Source organism: Erpetoichthys calabaricus, chromosome 1, assembly GCF_900747795.2.
Source record: "Erpetoichthys calabaricus chromosome 1, fErpCal1.3, whole genome shotgun sequence".
NCBI classification, from domain to species: Eukaryota; Metazoa; Chordata; class Cladistia; order Polypteriformes; family Polypteridae; genus Erpetoichthys; species Erpetoichthys calabaricus.
The window spans coordinates 258620669-258636509 of record NC_041394.2 but is presented as its reverse complement, the minus strand read 5'-3'; the positions used below and the strand labels follow the sequence as shown (position 1 = coordinate 258636509).

At 37.3% G+C, this 15841-nt stretch overlaps 1 protein-coding gene across 1 annotated transcript in view; it reads right to left on the bottom strand.

Moving 5' to 3' along the window:
- The window catches only part of lrguk (leucine-rich repeats and guanylate kinase domain containing), a 118995-nt gene extending 105840 nt beyond the window's left edge, over positions 1–13155 (bottom strand). The window contains 3 exon segments of the mRNA XM_028814408.2: positions 10020–10101; positions 10195–10296; positions 12847–13155. Of these exon segments, the coding sequence (XP_028670241.2) occupies positions 10020–10101; positions 10195–10296; positions 12847–13044 (382 nt within the window). The 5' untranslated portion in view covers positions 13045–13155.
- Between the last annotated feature and the right edge of the window lie 2686 nt (positions 13156–15841).

Genomic DNA, 15841 nt, shown 5'->3' with positions numbered 1-15841 from the left:
AACATGTTGATATCAAACTCAGTTCGACAGTCAATTCATTTTTTTCCAAATTTCAATTTTATGCTCAGTAAAATTTCCTATCAAAGAAAATATTTTTTGGTTGAAATATATGAAACTTTCTTTGTGCCTGTTTCTGGATTGTTTGGGCAGACCTTTTGATCCTTCAGTGCTCTAGGCATAGCTTTTCTCATGTGTGAGCATGTGCAACTTGAACTTTTCAGTTCCACTAGGGGGTTTCAAGTCTAGAGTCCTTTAAACCAACTCATTGATTGAACATGGACTTGCACATCGCAATAGTTTTGAATAGTTGTCATCAAGAATCATGTAGATTACTTACATATAACAGGATGTAGCACCTAAGCAAAAATTTATGAATATTTTATTTAAATTTCTTATTTTGGTATTGAGTATTTGATATTGATGTTAAGTTATATTATAACATTGTCCTTCACTGATTGTATGACAAAATAATAATGTTGATAGATCTTCATTTTGTGTTAATTGTTTTTCCTAATCATTCCCTTACGTGAGGTTTACTGAAGGTTGTCTTCTTCCTCTACCAATGCAGTACTAATTTTCAATGGTTCTTTCCATGCAGCTCCAATGATCTTTTCTCAGGCCACTGCCTACACGTTAACACCATCAACTCCACTTCACACTGCTAATTTGGGATTAGAGAAAACACCATCTGCACTCACTTTCCCCTATTACATGAGTCAATCCAAGCCAGGATCCTTTCTGAGACTCACCAGCTGGCACAAACCAAGGCCAATGCATTTAAGCAGAGGGTCTTGTAAGTGCTTGATTCTCTCTCTCTCTTTCTCTCACTCACTCACACACCTTCTCAGAATGGCTCTACCCCTTCTGACAGCATCTCTCAGGGAGGTATGTGTTGTCCATCAGAATATTTATTCCAAAAACTCTACTGACCCCAACAAAGTGTTATTTTGATGGATGTCTCTGCTATGTATGAGAATGAGGGTGTGAATAATTGTGTCCTGTAGCCTTCTAATTTCTCATTCAGGGAATTAAACTTGAGGGTGCCAGGACAGATTCACTTCCCTGTCACGCTGTATTGGACTAAATGAATTCAGAAAATGAGATTTTGCAATTGTAAAAAAGAATTAGGGTAATATGAAAACTAATTTATGCCACAAAACTCTGGACAATGTTAACAGGTATCCAGCTAAAAAGTACATTGCTGCACGTATCATACTGTACATAACAAGAGATAAACATGCATTGTTTATGAGACCATCTCCTTTCACTGTTTTGAATATTCTTTGTAATAATTACTCAAGAAACATGAATACAACACAGACAATTTTAGGTAGAGTTTCATTACAAAATCTCTGCATTTGTTCACTTACACTGATGCACTATTATAGTTCTTTGGTGTTATGTCAACATCTTGGCCTACTGCACAGCACTTTCTATCCTGTATTTCTTCTCAGATTCAGTGTGAATTGTAACCAGCATTTCCATTTAAGCGCACTTTTATTTGAGATCAGTAAATATAAAAGTCTATCGTACTTCTGGCAATAAGTGTCCTCTGTTGTGAACATCCTGTTTGCTGCCAAAGACTCACTCTTTGTTGTGATACCCACTTTTGAAGACATGTTATGTTATGTAACACTTTTATAACATATTTTTCAAATTTCATTAAAATGAAAATGTGCAGAGCACTATCTTGCTTTCTCTGTTCTTCATTTTGTAAAACTCTTGGGAAGATAAAAAAATAGTAATATTAAGGTGATGAATATAAAGCATAAAATAAATTTTACTTTGGAATACTACAATACAATTTGCTAGCAAAAAATAAGTCATGTTAATAGACGACTAGTTGTAGCAAGGGTACATAACTTGTCAGGCGGGTTGGCCTTCTGGACTGTCCCTCACTTTATAAGGTGGCTGGGAGGGTGTCTATGAATAGCCCTTCAGGCACTTTTGTGGAGCTGCCAGTTGCCAGAGTCATGTTACTATAACATCCAAGCAAGGAAAGGATGTTTCGGCGGAAAACTTTTCTTTTTAAGGGGAATGGCGGATCAAGGAGTGGAGGAAAAAAGGAAAAGGCAGAAGGCAAGGAGGCGACTATCTGCGCCTTAAGAATCGTCAGGATCAGACTTCACCCAGGGATGTCTGCTATTTGTGGTTGGACACCCTGAAGCTTGAATCAGTGTGACGAATCCCCGAGAAATGGCCAGGGGCTGGTGTTCTCTGGGTGCTCCTGTTTGGTCAGTCAGACTTGTGATTGAGTTTCTTTGGGATAGCCAGCCGGGAAGCCGTTTTCGCCAGAGGACTGTTTTTGTTTTTCTCACTCCATCCTACAATAGGAACTGTACTGCAGGCTTCTTCACTGTGTTTATGGACTACGTTAAATCTTTCTTTTTGTTTTCTCTGAGATCAGTTCTTTTTTTTCTCTTTATGTCTGTGTCAAACCGGAGGTTAAGATTTGGCCGCTGGGGAGGGCATCTGGGGAAAGGGGTTCACAAATGAACACTCAGGCACCGGGCAAGTAAATGTATTAATTGGATTTCAATATATTTACCAGTCCCACTTCCTTCTGATTTTTTGTCAGAGCGGTCGAGGATCAAATATATTAATGCTATTTTATCTTTCGAATATCATCCACTTCCCTCTCGGGTGGTGAAGTGTAGTAATCGCGTTCCCGTATCGGGCGATTGTTACATGCTTTTTTTAAGATAAAGAAAACAAATATCTAATTACATAAAGCTAAAAGTAGGTCCTCAAGCTTATAGATTTCAAATGAAACCATCTGTTGCTTCACTAGCTCAGGCCATTTTTACTTTTCATTGAAAGCAATGGGCTAATTCTTTCCTACCACTCTTGCCCTTTCATTCATTTCTTACAACTTTGCCCTACAACTCAAATTGCTGAAATCCAGAATCAGTTCAAGACTACTTCTGGATTTTGCACTCTGCCACTTAACTGGCTTTTCTCCTTGCACCTTCTATCCCATACTGACATTAATATCATTTGCACTCACTACCTCATTACCACAGATATTCTGAAATAGCTATAAGCAAACTTAGTTCTGTAAATTCATTTTCATTTTTTTAATGTTTGCCAGTTCAATGCCTTTCATTCATATATCAAAAAGGCTCAAGAAACCACAGTTTCCAAAACACCACTTTTATTTCTAAGGCCATTATGAATTACAATCCAGTTTTACTTCTGCATCTTCTATCAATCACAATAGACCACATATTTATTGACCAAATGTCCTTGTCTCATTTGTACAACAGTTTTCAAGATCCTCTACAAATTGTCTTCCACAGTGGTCACAGCATTGAAACTGTTCTCCTAACAGCAGCAGACTAACTCTGGTCAATCTAAATCTATCTCTACTATCTTTAGCTTTCTCATATATTACGTAGACTTTGTATGCGTTAATCAATCCTTGCTTACCTCTTCTTTGAACAAAAATTCAATCACAGGCTGAGGGTAACACTAATATATATTAGTCCATATTAGCTGCTTTGTGTTTCATGCATTAATCACTGTCCTTTCTTCAGAAAATAACTGCAGTTTGTTGTAAGCACAGTGGAATGCTCATCCAAAAGGGCAGAAAAAATAATTATGAAGCGGGAAATGCAGGCAAATCAAGGACTGAAGCATAGGAATTGTAAGAATAAAATGGAATAAGTACAGACCCTAAAGGTCAGTGCATTAATCAATATAAAAGTTCCGGATGTAAAAACAAAAGGCAAGATCAAAGTTCAAAGCACAAATTCTTGACAACATAATATCTCTTCCCTAGATAACTACATGATGAGAAGATTTAGATTCGACTGTTAATTTAATACTTGGACTCCTGCAATACTGCATTGCCATTTTAAAAACCGTCCGTGTAAATACATCATACACAGTTAATACTGTCAAAATATGTGACAGCAAATTGTCAATAACAGTATGACTGCAACCTGAAAATGCCTGTGGAGGAAACCAATTACAACTTTGCATCACAATGATGCCACAAAAAAAAAGTAAAAAAAAAAAAATGTTAACCATAAAAAATATAACAAAAATGAACAAAAGCAAGCAAAGTCAGATCCAGTGTACCACAAATTAAGATTCACAACATAGGCCCTCTTCGTTCTCCCTCTCTACACTTAAATCTGTGCAGGCAATGCACAGTTCTTCTATAAATTTCATTTTCTTCCAACTCTGGTATCTGTCCATATTTCTGCCTTCTTTTTTAGCCCTTTCTTAACTCTAGGTTGCAACCTTGCAAGTGTCTTCCAGCATACCTCCCAGCTACTTCTACCCGACTTCTCCATTTTATTGGGAATGCTACTGCCCAACTGATGTATTCACTTTCTCACATCACTCACACTTTCCATCTGAACTACAAACTCTAATGGCTTCCTAGAGTCAATACAGACCAGTTCCAAAGTGTTGTCCTGACCTACATGTTGTTTCCAGTTTACTTTGACCTGCCTACTAATTGTCCATCTCCTTCAAATTAAGATGTAAAATCTATGCTGGTCTTGCTGCCAAAAAGACAAAAGGGATTTCCATTACCTTCTAACCTGCTCCCAGTCTACTAAGATCCAAGCACTGTTTGAAAACCCATCTCTTCACAATGCACTGCTATGGCGTTTTGCCCCTCTGCTCTTTACCTTGTCATCTGCCTGATTATTAGCTATATTTGAACTTGTCTACTGTTCTAAATTAATATATAGGACTGTATGAAGTAGTTCTTTCCTGTTCTCCACCTTAAAGTTTGTTCTGTTTTGCTGTGTAACTTTATACTCTTGCCAACCACTCAAATATATTTTATGTATATTGATTTTTGTAAGTGGCCATCCATTGCCACATTGCTTATACATTCTTATGACACAGTACATTTTGAGCACTTGCTACTTTTTTATGACAGATAACATTTATAAAAATACAATCAATTAACCTTGGTAGGCTCCAAAGGTATTGGATTTCAAATTAATCAGTCAGTCACCTTGTCGCCTGAGCATTGTGCTTTATAATCATTCATCAACCTTACTAGTGAAACTCAGGAGGCAGCTTAAAGTCCATATATATTTAGTATTCTGTACTGGCAGATTTATACATATTTTTGCCTTGCTTGCTATACCCACTGATATTTTTCATTCAAGGGAGTAGGCCGAGACCACTTATTATCACATTGCTTGCACATTCATATTGCAAAGCACATTCTCACTTCTTACAAGTTTTTTATGACAAGCTGCTTTTATAAATATACAATCGATTCACCTTGTTGACTTCTGTGCAAGTCATGGTCCACAGAAAACATCCACCTTAAATCTAAATAATTACTGCTCTTTTGCATTTGACATTTACTCACCCATTTTACTAATGTATATAATGAGACACAACACAGTCCTCACACATCCAGAATAATCATGCTGTCAAAATCAGATAGCCATGTCTTTGAAATTTTTCATTAGAGCAGAGTGCTGAGATCACCAAATATGCATTGCATATTATACAAACAAAATTCATTTCACACATGGCATGGTCTGGATCAAAGTTACCTGCAGTTTTTGATTAATTCCTGATTTCTGCATCCCTGATGTTTAATGTTTTCTTTTTGACTAAATATCTTATGAAAAAACTGTTAATTAAAATATGGAAACACACATTAAAAGTCTGTACTGATTCAAATTTCTAAAGTAGATTGAAAACTTGTCACTCTGGAGCTCCCTTATTTTTTCTCTACACAAAAAAATATTACAGCAATATTTTATAAAGTGTTCTCTCTCATTCTCACTCACACTGGTATTCCTTCTACATCATCCTGGAAATTAAATCAAATTTCTTAACAGTTATCTTCTAGATGACCCAATGTTATGAAGTACTGAAAGCATTATACAGGTTAAATCCTCTTACAGCGAATACCAAAGTAATTACATTTTCAGAATAATTAATACTTTTTGATGGCACGGACAAACGTTCATACAACATCATGTTTAATTGTAAATTTCAGTATAATGAACATTTTTTCAACCGAAAGTGGCCACCAAAGATAACAATGCCGTGGCCACACTTTTGCCAAGTCTCGGGAACTCTGCAAAAGGCTGTCTCTTTCTTGTTAGACCAAAAGAAAGTGACAGTCTGTTGTGAAATTTCTGGACTCTGGCAGTCGGCAGGAGTGTAGGCGTGACATCATGCAGGCATAGACGAAATCTGAGACAGTGCTCCAATGAGCATCCGTGTGGGTAGTTGTGTTGTGTACAGATACTGTACTGTTCAAATTTCATAGTGCTTCACAAAGTTTTTTGAAAATACTGAACAAAACAAAATTTTGAACAAAAAAAGTGGGAAATGGTGACAGTATAAGCTGAAAAAAAAAAAAACATCTAATGTCTTGTTTTCAAATAAAATATTTTTTGCAGTTGAAGAAGTGCTGTTTTTTTATTCAGGTATTGTCAAGCTTGGGTCACAGAGCTGCACAACAGACAGGATGCTTTATTACTGCATAATGAAGACAAATACAGTCTCAAGGCATCATTCAAAATAGGACTCAAGAACACAAGACAGGAGCCACAACACAGAGGCAATCGTCCTGCTTTAGCTCCCATCTTCAGATTAGAACACCAGCGGCTCAGAATTGCCACTGTGGCAGACCAAGAGAGTGTGAGGAAGAAAAGGTGTGAGAAGCACGTAACATTGTAAGCCTGATTCTGCACAGGCCAACCAATTATTTTGCCCTAGGTTTACTGCTCACCAGACAAGGAACAGCAGCTACGGAGCTGTCCTTGCGCCGCTGCCATTAGAAATGGCAAATTGCCGGTAACCCCAGTCACAACAGTATACATATTTGTTATAATGAAATATTTTTATGGTCGCATGAATTTTGTTACAGCGGGGTTCCACTTAAGAAGGATATTTATAAGGTCAGAGAGGAATATAGATAATAGATAAGATGAAAGATGGCCCAAAGAGATTCTTTCAGTATTTTAGTAGTAAAAGAACAGACAAAGAAGAGGTAAAGTGCTTCAGGAATAGTAAAGGGGAATTTAAAAATACAGACAGTGAAATAGCAGATGCTTTAAACTTGAATTTTTTTGAGGTCTTCACAAGTGAGGAAGTAGATAACCTCCCAATGGTAAAAGGGACTATTAAGGAGGTACTGAGGGATTTTGAAATTGTGGTGGGAGAAGTACTGCTTAGATTAAATTGTCTGAAATCAAACAAATCACTAGGACAAGAAGATATTTACACTTGAGTTCTTATTTTTGGCAAGTCACTGTGCACTGGAGAAATTCGGAAGACTAGAAAATGACATATATTATCCCATTATATAAAAGGGTGACCGGGCAGATCCAGGTAACTGTAGGCCAGTAAGCTTAATTTGCATCATAGTTAAATTAATGGAAGGAATTATTAAGGATAAGATATTGTAACACCTGGCAAGGACAGGAATTATTCTGAACAGTCAGCATGGCTTTAGAAGAGGGAGGCCATGTTTAACCAACATGCTTGAATTCTATGAGGAAGCAACAAAAGGAAACGATCAAAGTGAAGCATACGATATTATTTATCTTGACTTTCAGAAAGCATTTGATAAGGTGCCACATGAGAGGTTGGGCATCAAACTAAAAGAAGTGGGAATTCAGGGTGTGGTGTGTAGATGAGCACAAAATTGGCTCAGACAGGAAGCAGAGGGTGATGGTGCGAGGAACCTTATCATAATTGGTTGATGTTAACAGTGGTGTTCCACAGGGGTCAGTGGTAGGGCCGCTGCTATTTTTAAATTATATAAACGATTTGGAGAGGAATATAAAGTAATAAGCTGGTTAAGTTTGCAGATGATACCAAGCTATGTGGATTGGTAGATAATCTAGAATCTGTTGAATCATTACAGATAGACATGGACAGCATACAGGCTTGTGCAGATGAAACTTAACATAAGTAAATGTAAAGTATTACACGTAGGAAGTAGAAATGTTAGGTCTGAAAACACAATGAGAGGTCAGAAAATCGAAAGTACACCTAATGAGAAGGATTTAGGAGTCATAGTGGAGTTGACAGTGTTCAGAAGCGATTAAAAAGGCTAACAGAATATTAAGTTACTAGCCGACGCCCGTCGTACCATATGGCGGTGTAAGAGTAGGAACGGAAAACGGTGAGAAAGGAATTCAGGAATCAAGAAGAAATAAATACTTCTTGAAAGACGGAGTTGTGAATAGGTGTTTTGGTGGAGACGACAGATAATGAGTCGAAAGATCTAACCCTAGAAAAAGCCACGTACAACTGACCGTGGCTGAAGACTTGTTGTTGTAGATTAATGCAAATCTTTACAAACGTTTGTCCTTGGGACTTGTTGATAGTTATGGAGAAGGCGAGTCTGAGTGGGAATAGTGTGCGTTTAAATTTAAAAGGGAGATTGGTGTCGGAAGGAAGGAGAGAGATTCTGGGAATGAAGATTGTTTCAGAATTTTTCAGTCAGTTTGCACTCAATAATATTTGTATGTATTTGGGTAACGATGAGTCTTGCTCCATTGCAAAGATCTTTTGATGGCATAATATTTCGGAAGTGCATAACTACAGCTCCCACCTTCTGATGATGGATATGGGGAGGCATGCCAGTTGGTGTGAGGGTGTGTAAAAACTCCAGTGGGTACGTTACTTGATCATTAGGATTGTCATTGACTACTGTACCTACACTCTTGAAGGTCACTTTTTCACCCTGTATAAGATCAAGAACTTTGTTGTTAATATGTAGAGAATCGTCATTTGTAACGCTCAGTATTGGTCTTGTAGCAAGTTCTTGAGGAGTCACAGTTGAGAAATTAATATCACTGTAAAGTTGAGCAACTGGGTCTTGTTGTTGTGGTAAGCATTGAGAAGGTAGTTTTGCCGTGTCTCTAGTTTTACCTTCCCGAACTTGAAGAAGCCATTGAACAAATTGAGTTTCACTTTCGAGAGCTCTCATATTTTTTGTGAGTTTTAGGATTTTCATTTCGTTCCACAGCCTGTGTTTGTTGATGGAAGAGGCAACGGTGAGGCTTGAGAACCATGGAAGATAACAGGCAGTATTTGGCAGAAATTAGGGATACTGTCGTTCATTTTATAACAAAGGCTTAGGAAACAACCGTCGTAGTATAATGAAAATAGGAACGAGCAAAACGAATAGCAAGGTGCGAAACCAATGTCAATGGTCGACAGAGTACCTTCCTGTAGCAGGCTACGGAAAAGACTCCCAGGCGCACAGATGGCTGAAGTGAAAGGTCACGCGGTCAGGCTAGACATAGGGCAGTGATGTGACACCAATGGGGTCATGAGAGAGGAGCGGGGAACGTGGTAGTCCGAAGGAGGAATAGGAATCGAGAAAAGTGGCGTGGGGGTGTATGAGAGGCCTCAGGCAGCATGGTGAAGGGTTTGGAAGAGCAAGAATAGGAATCGAGAAATGCCGTGTCGGCTGTGTGTGGGCGGGACCGCTTTTGAAGAGGAAGCAGGACGAACCAGAAGAGAAATATATATAAGAGATATTGCATGATGTGTTGAGTACAAGTCCAAGAAGGTTAAGCTCAACCTTTATAATGCACTGGTGAAGCCTTATCTGGTGTACCATGTACAGTTTTGGTCAGCAAGCTACAAAAACGACATAGCAGCACTAGGAAATGTCCAGAGATGAGTGGCTAGGCTGATTCCAGGGCTAAAGAAGATGAAATATGAGGAGAGGTTGAAAGACCTGAGCATTTTCAGTTGAAGCAACAGAAGATTATGGGGAGACATGATTAAAATGTTTAAAATTATGAAGGGAATTAGTACAGTGAAATGGGCTGAATGGCCTGGTCTTGTCTAGATTGTCCTAAAGTTCTAAACAAGATCTTCAGAACAGTATCTAATTGTACAGAGGCACAAAATACAAACCACTGTTTGATCTATATTTGCCTTTAAGTGAACATATAATAAATTCTGCACAGCACTCATTAGAAAACATTTTGCATAGCAGCACATTGTTTTATGAAAATGGACATGAATATAATAAAGAATAAAAAAGAAGGTATTACCTTTGATTTTATTGTAGGAAATGTCCAGTTTCTGTAAATGGACATATTCATTTAAAACGTCTATATCCCTCAACTTGTGTGCCTGTTAACAAAAAATACAGATCAAGATAAGTGGAAACCCATTATGATATAATTTACATTATACAAATCCAGCTCAAAGATAGGAATGACTCACGCATAAACACAAATGCAGATAAGCTTGTTCGATGCCAGTAGCAGTGCGACCAAGATAAGAAAGACCTTTGTAGACGATATCATCTGTTAGCACCAGATCATCCTGAAAAGATAAAACAGGAAGCAAATAGGGAAATAAACATGTGAGCAGTATAGCCAACATAGCTTTGATATAGTACAAGACTGGAGTTGCTTCTCTAACAAATGAAATTTAGTGACGATGGATGAAGCTAAGAAAAAGAAAAAAAAAATCAAACCTGGTTAACCAGTTCAGGGTCACAAGCTTGGAGCCAGCCCTGAACATTATTGCAGGGCATCAAAAGTAACTCATACAGGGCCAGTTTAAAGTCAATGGGTAACATGAATTTCATATCCTTAGTTTATATAAGAAAATGCAAAGCACATACAAGAAAACCCACACAGACATGATCTGTCAGACAATGCTATGGCTGAGACTGAAAAAGACTCATCTGGATCCGTGAGGCAATAGTACTTTAAAGAGTATCTAAAAGTAATTGTATTCACTACCTTTATAATTTGATTAAACTCTTAACAGGTAAATCTTATATTCTGATTGAAAAGAATGATAAACATATAAACACAAAAATATTTCATATGGCCTCTGCAGTTTTTCAATATTGTTATGTAGCCCACCGCCAATGATTTTTGTAGTACTTATTGCTTACTGTCTAGAGATATGTTGTTAACATAAGTGTTAATCTCAAGGCTCTTTTTATATGACAGGTTTTAAGGATTTCATTCACTCTTTTGTAGAGGAGAACTATATTTTCCCTATACAAAAAACTAAATCATATTTAAAGATGAAAGAAATTAGACATTCATTTTTTAAACCCTGCATATACAATACCAATGCAGGTTTATTAGAAGCAATGACAATGTCAGATGCATAGCAGGAACCAACTCTGAATGGATGACTTTCAGGCTAACTTGGATGCTCTTGGGAAGAGGCAAGAAAATGAATATTTGGGGAAAACCCTTGTGGATACAGAAATGAATGTGTGTGTCTCAAAATGTGGGTGTCAGAGTGGTATTTAACACAAGAATCTGGAGCTGTGGTAGAGCATTCCACCCTTAGATCTCCTTATTTTATATATTACATTGGCATATATAGTTTCAGTTATACCAAGTTTGAAAAGAAATGTTGAAATTAGAATTTTGAAAATGTGTTATGACTGCATTTTATTTGTTTATTTCAATACTCTGTCTTCATTTATCTTAACTAAATACCATTTGTAAGAGAAGTTACTCCAGTCACTGAACATTCTTCAAAACACCCAAAGTTTTATGTCATAAACGCAGTAATTAAATGGACTTTTCTTTATTTTTCCAGCAACATATGATGTGCACCCTGCAATACTAACCAAGAAAAAGAAAAAGAGAAGAAAATTAAACAATGGATGAATTGCACCATACACAAATGACTAGGAAGATGGAACTTCAATCAACATTTTTGGCATGAGATTGCATTTCTTGCTTTGCTTTTTTTTCTTCTAAATTTTAAATTTGAACTTTACTGATCCGCAAGGGGAAATTTAGGTGTTACTGAAACTCAGAGATGTTACATAAACAAATCCTCTACCTCCCAGGACTCAACACATATAACATTCTTCACACTGAAAAATTAAACATCGAGCTTAGAGCAAGAAAAAGAAATTAATTTGCATGATTATCAAGAATTAAAGCGTGTCTCTAGGAAAGGCTAATATAAAATGAAGATGGATTATGAAAGATTTTCGAATACGTCCACAAACAGACCCCCAGAAATATGCCTTGATGTGCGTAACTTGAGAACATTTTAACAATTTAAACGTGAACAGACCATTCAGCCCGACAAAATTCATCAATCTGATTTACCGATTACACCGAAAAAGCATAAAGTCGAGTTTTATTTCTCCCCATAGTACTACTGCGGTTATCTACTGCTTGGTAATTTATTCCATGTACTGTATCTGCGTTTCTCTGTTTATAAGCATCTTAACAGCTACATGTACAAACAATTGTCTTTGTAACTGGCCTATGTCTGAGTGTCCAGTTCTTAAACTTTTTCTGTAACAGTTTAATATCATATAGGATACTTTATGCTTTTGAAAATATAAAAAGACATCAGTATTTGAGCTAATCTTTTTAAACGCATTCTTTGGTAGAAAGAAATATAGGAAAATCAGGTTTATCCAAATTTCATATTGTCACTTGCCACACTAGGGAAATCGCCATGTGGAATGCCTTTATAATTCTTCATAAAACACAATTTCGTTTATAGTTTCGAAGCGGACTGTCGTGCTATATTGGCATAAGAATGAGAACGTTTTTAGATTCAGTTGGGAAACGCTTTCCTTGTCCTCTGAAATGTTCGTCCATTTTATTGTAGTATTGTTTGCTGGTCAGGGACCAATCCTGGATCGGCTATCCATAGGAGGGCACACTCACACGCGGCAAATGTGTTATTTTTCAACGTGTGCATGATAACCCTAAATGGATTAAAATAAATAACCAGCAGTAGTGATTACACGCTGACTTTTTATTACCATCAGTCGCCAGTCACAGCTTGTCTAGCAATTTCTGACAGCTCCTTCTCCAAAGGCGCTATAAAGCGGAGGCCAATAAAAGACGTTGCGCAAATATTTAATTTCACCTCCTTTTCTTCCAGAGCTCCTTCGTCTCTCTCGGTCTCTTCCTCTTCTTCCAGGGTGCTGGAGTCATCTGACGTTTCGCTGTCTCCCCAGAGATCCTCAACCTCGCCTGGTGAAGGAGTCAGCCCCGGATCGTCAGGAGACATAGTCGAAGTTAGAGTTGCCAGGAAGGAGCCACGGACAGAGACAGCGGCCGACATGTCATTAAAGAGTAGGGGACTTCCCGTGTCTCTGCACTCTGAAAATAAGAATAATCACATCGGGTAAACCTAAAGGAGTTCAGCGTTGTGGAAATAGGCGCTACCGGCAGATATTGTTTATATACCGTTGCTAAGAAACCAAGAGACACGAAGAGAGGATGCCGGGATTTGTTGTTCTATCGTGTCGTTAGCCCCATGTCCACGTCTGCAGTTAGTCCCGAAGAGATCTGCAAAAGGTTTATAAAAGTGTGTGCTGCTAAGACAAGAAACGGCGCGATGCATACTGAATAGAAGTAAAACAAGTTAAAACAATAAAGTACCACAGGCTCAGGAGTCCGTGGGACCCTGCCAAATTTGGAAAATTGATGGGATTAAAATTTCAAATGAGGCAGCATTTCAAATACAGTTGCAAAAGAAGGATTATTTAAAAATTGTACATGGTATTTGAGTAATGTGTACCTTGGCTTGAAGGAGGCAGCTTACAATTTTAGGCAATGGCAAAATTGATTTTTAAAAAGACTAGTGAATTTAATTCTAAATTGTACACCCCGTTTTATAAAAACAGTGATTATCTTGAATTTAACTTGCACTGTACACTGTCGGTTTACCTTCCCAGGGTTCCGTCCGAAGCGGCCTTCGTCTGACGCCACGCATCAGTCGCTAAGCCAGCCCCGTGAGCGGGAAAGCTCAGAATGGTGACAGGTGAGCGCATTCAAGTTGTGCTTTCACTGCGCTTTATTACGAGTATTAAATAGTAAAATGGTAGAATACATTGTCACTGAACATGTGATAGCTTCAAAGGTATTTGACCGACGCGTACTTGTTGAATCCTTACTAAGCTAATGCTCGGTTTTCTTCAAAATGGCATCATCATTTGTAACAGTGACAGCAATTTGTCCTGACACCCAACATTGTCCTTTGAGTTCAGGCACTGTGATACTTAACAGCGTACTATATATTGTACAAAAGTCTAAAAAAAGTTTTAGCCATTATTTTTTTTACAATAGATGTGGTTTACCTGTAGAGTTATATTTGGGTGCTAACAATAAATCAAGGTATTCAAACAAATGAAATTGTAGTGCTTTGTTCATTGTGGCCTTTGATCTCATATGTGTGAAATATTAACTCATTCACCCTGTTTTTAGTATACAGTGTCACTGTGTTACTGCATCTTCATAGCCCCTAGAACCAGTAGTCTAGGATTATAATTATTCTATGTGGGGTTTTTTTTCTCTGGCCTGCTGCTCCACAAACACAAGCCTGCTCAGTTAAATGGCAACACTAAAATGTCCCAATGCATGAGAATGAATGTGAGTAAATGTAAATAAGTCAGTGAGTAGTTGTGATGGCCTCCTGAAATATTCCCTAGCTCACCATGACTCTATAATGCTTACAGCACGTTTAGAAACGGAGAAAGATACAGTAGTTTAACAAATACAGTACAGTTCAGTGGACAACTGTGTAAATCTTGTACTTTTAATAAGTCAGTTCAGTTTCAGTTTTTGCCCCACATATTCTAGTGACAGATAACACTGTAATAAAAAAGTTGTAGCAAAGACATCTGCATAGAGTAAAAATGCATTTAATGCACATATGTGAAAACTAATTACAAAGCCAATTTTGAAGATCTGGTGTGCTATCAGAATATGAGACTAGATAGATAGATAGATAGATAGATAGATAGATATGGGCAGTACCAAATAATTCCAAGAAAGACTATCCTGCCCAAATCACTGCTGGAACAAAGAATATACAGTAATCAACTGGAATGCATAGACTTTCTTATGGCTTAAAATCATCATTTTTAAGTCAACAGAGATAAAAACAAGCAAAAATATGGCTCATTGGAGAATGATAGTATAGAAATGATTTGTCCTTAAGGTGAACAATTATGCTCATCTGGAATAAAGAAGAAAAACAAAAAAAAAGAAACACTTTTAATGGTTTACAAAAATTGTGGAGGAGAGTAATGTGGAGAGAAACCTAAACAATTTGTAGTACATAAGGCCTGTTGTATCTGTAAAATACAAACTATTCTTTCCACAAAAAGAATATGTTTAGCTCATTTTTGCATGACTTTGGTCCTCATCAGTGAAGAGGACATGAATTTGGTCTGTCAGCTAACGTGCAGCTGTATCATGCCAGCAGGACAGTAAACCTAAAAGTACCAACAAGTCAACATGTCAGTGGGTTAAAAAGTAGAAATTTATTTTTACTAAGCTGACTATATATCAAAGTCTACACTTACATCTCGTAAATATTTCCTAACAAGGAGTGAAATTAGCTGTTGAAGCTGAAGGTGAAAGTTGCGAGGAAGCACTTTGTAATGGTAAGTGGGGTCAAATGTGTTCTGTGGTGTTGAGAGACATGTGTATTTCTTGCTAATATATTGTTGCAGAATTAGGGAGTGATAACTATTTTGACATTTTAAATAAATATCAAAATATGGTACAATTTTTTACAAGTTTCTTTTCTTACGCATTATTAGGATCTGATATCATATAGTATCGATGATATGCTGTGATTTTGAAAATAAGTGGTGAGGCAATGCTATTTCACCAAATTGTGTATTAAGGATGGGATCATTACAAGAGCTTACTTCTGTCTCTCTCTGAACTGAATAAATAAAAATAATAACAACAACACAGGCAAACCAAGAAAAGCATGCAGGACAAAAGAGTGCCTACAAAAGGGCTCAGTGATAAATATGTTAAGGAAAAATGCACACACTGACAAATGCGCACAGCACAGAGTCACTGTACTGTGCTGTTTCTAGCACATGAATAAAAACCTGCAC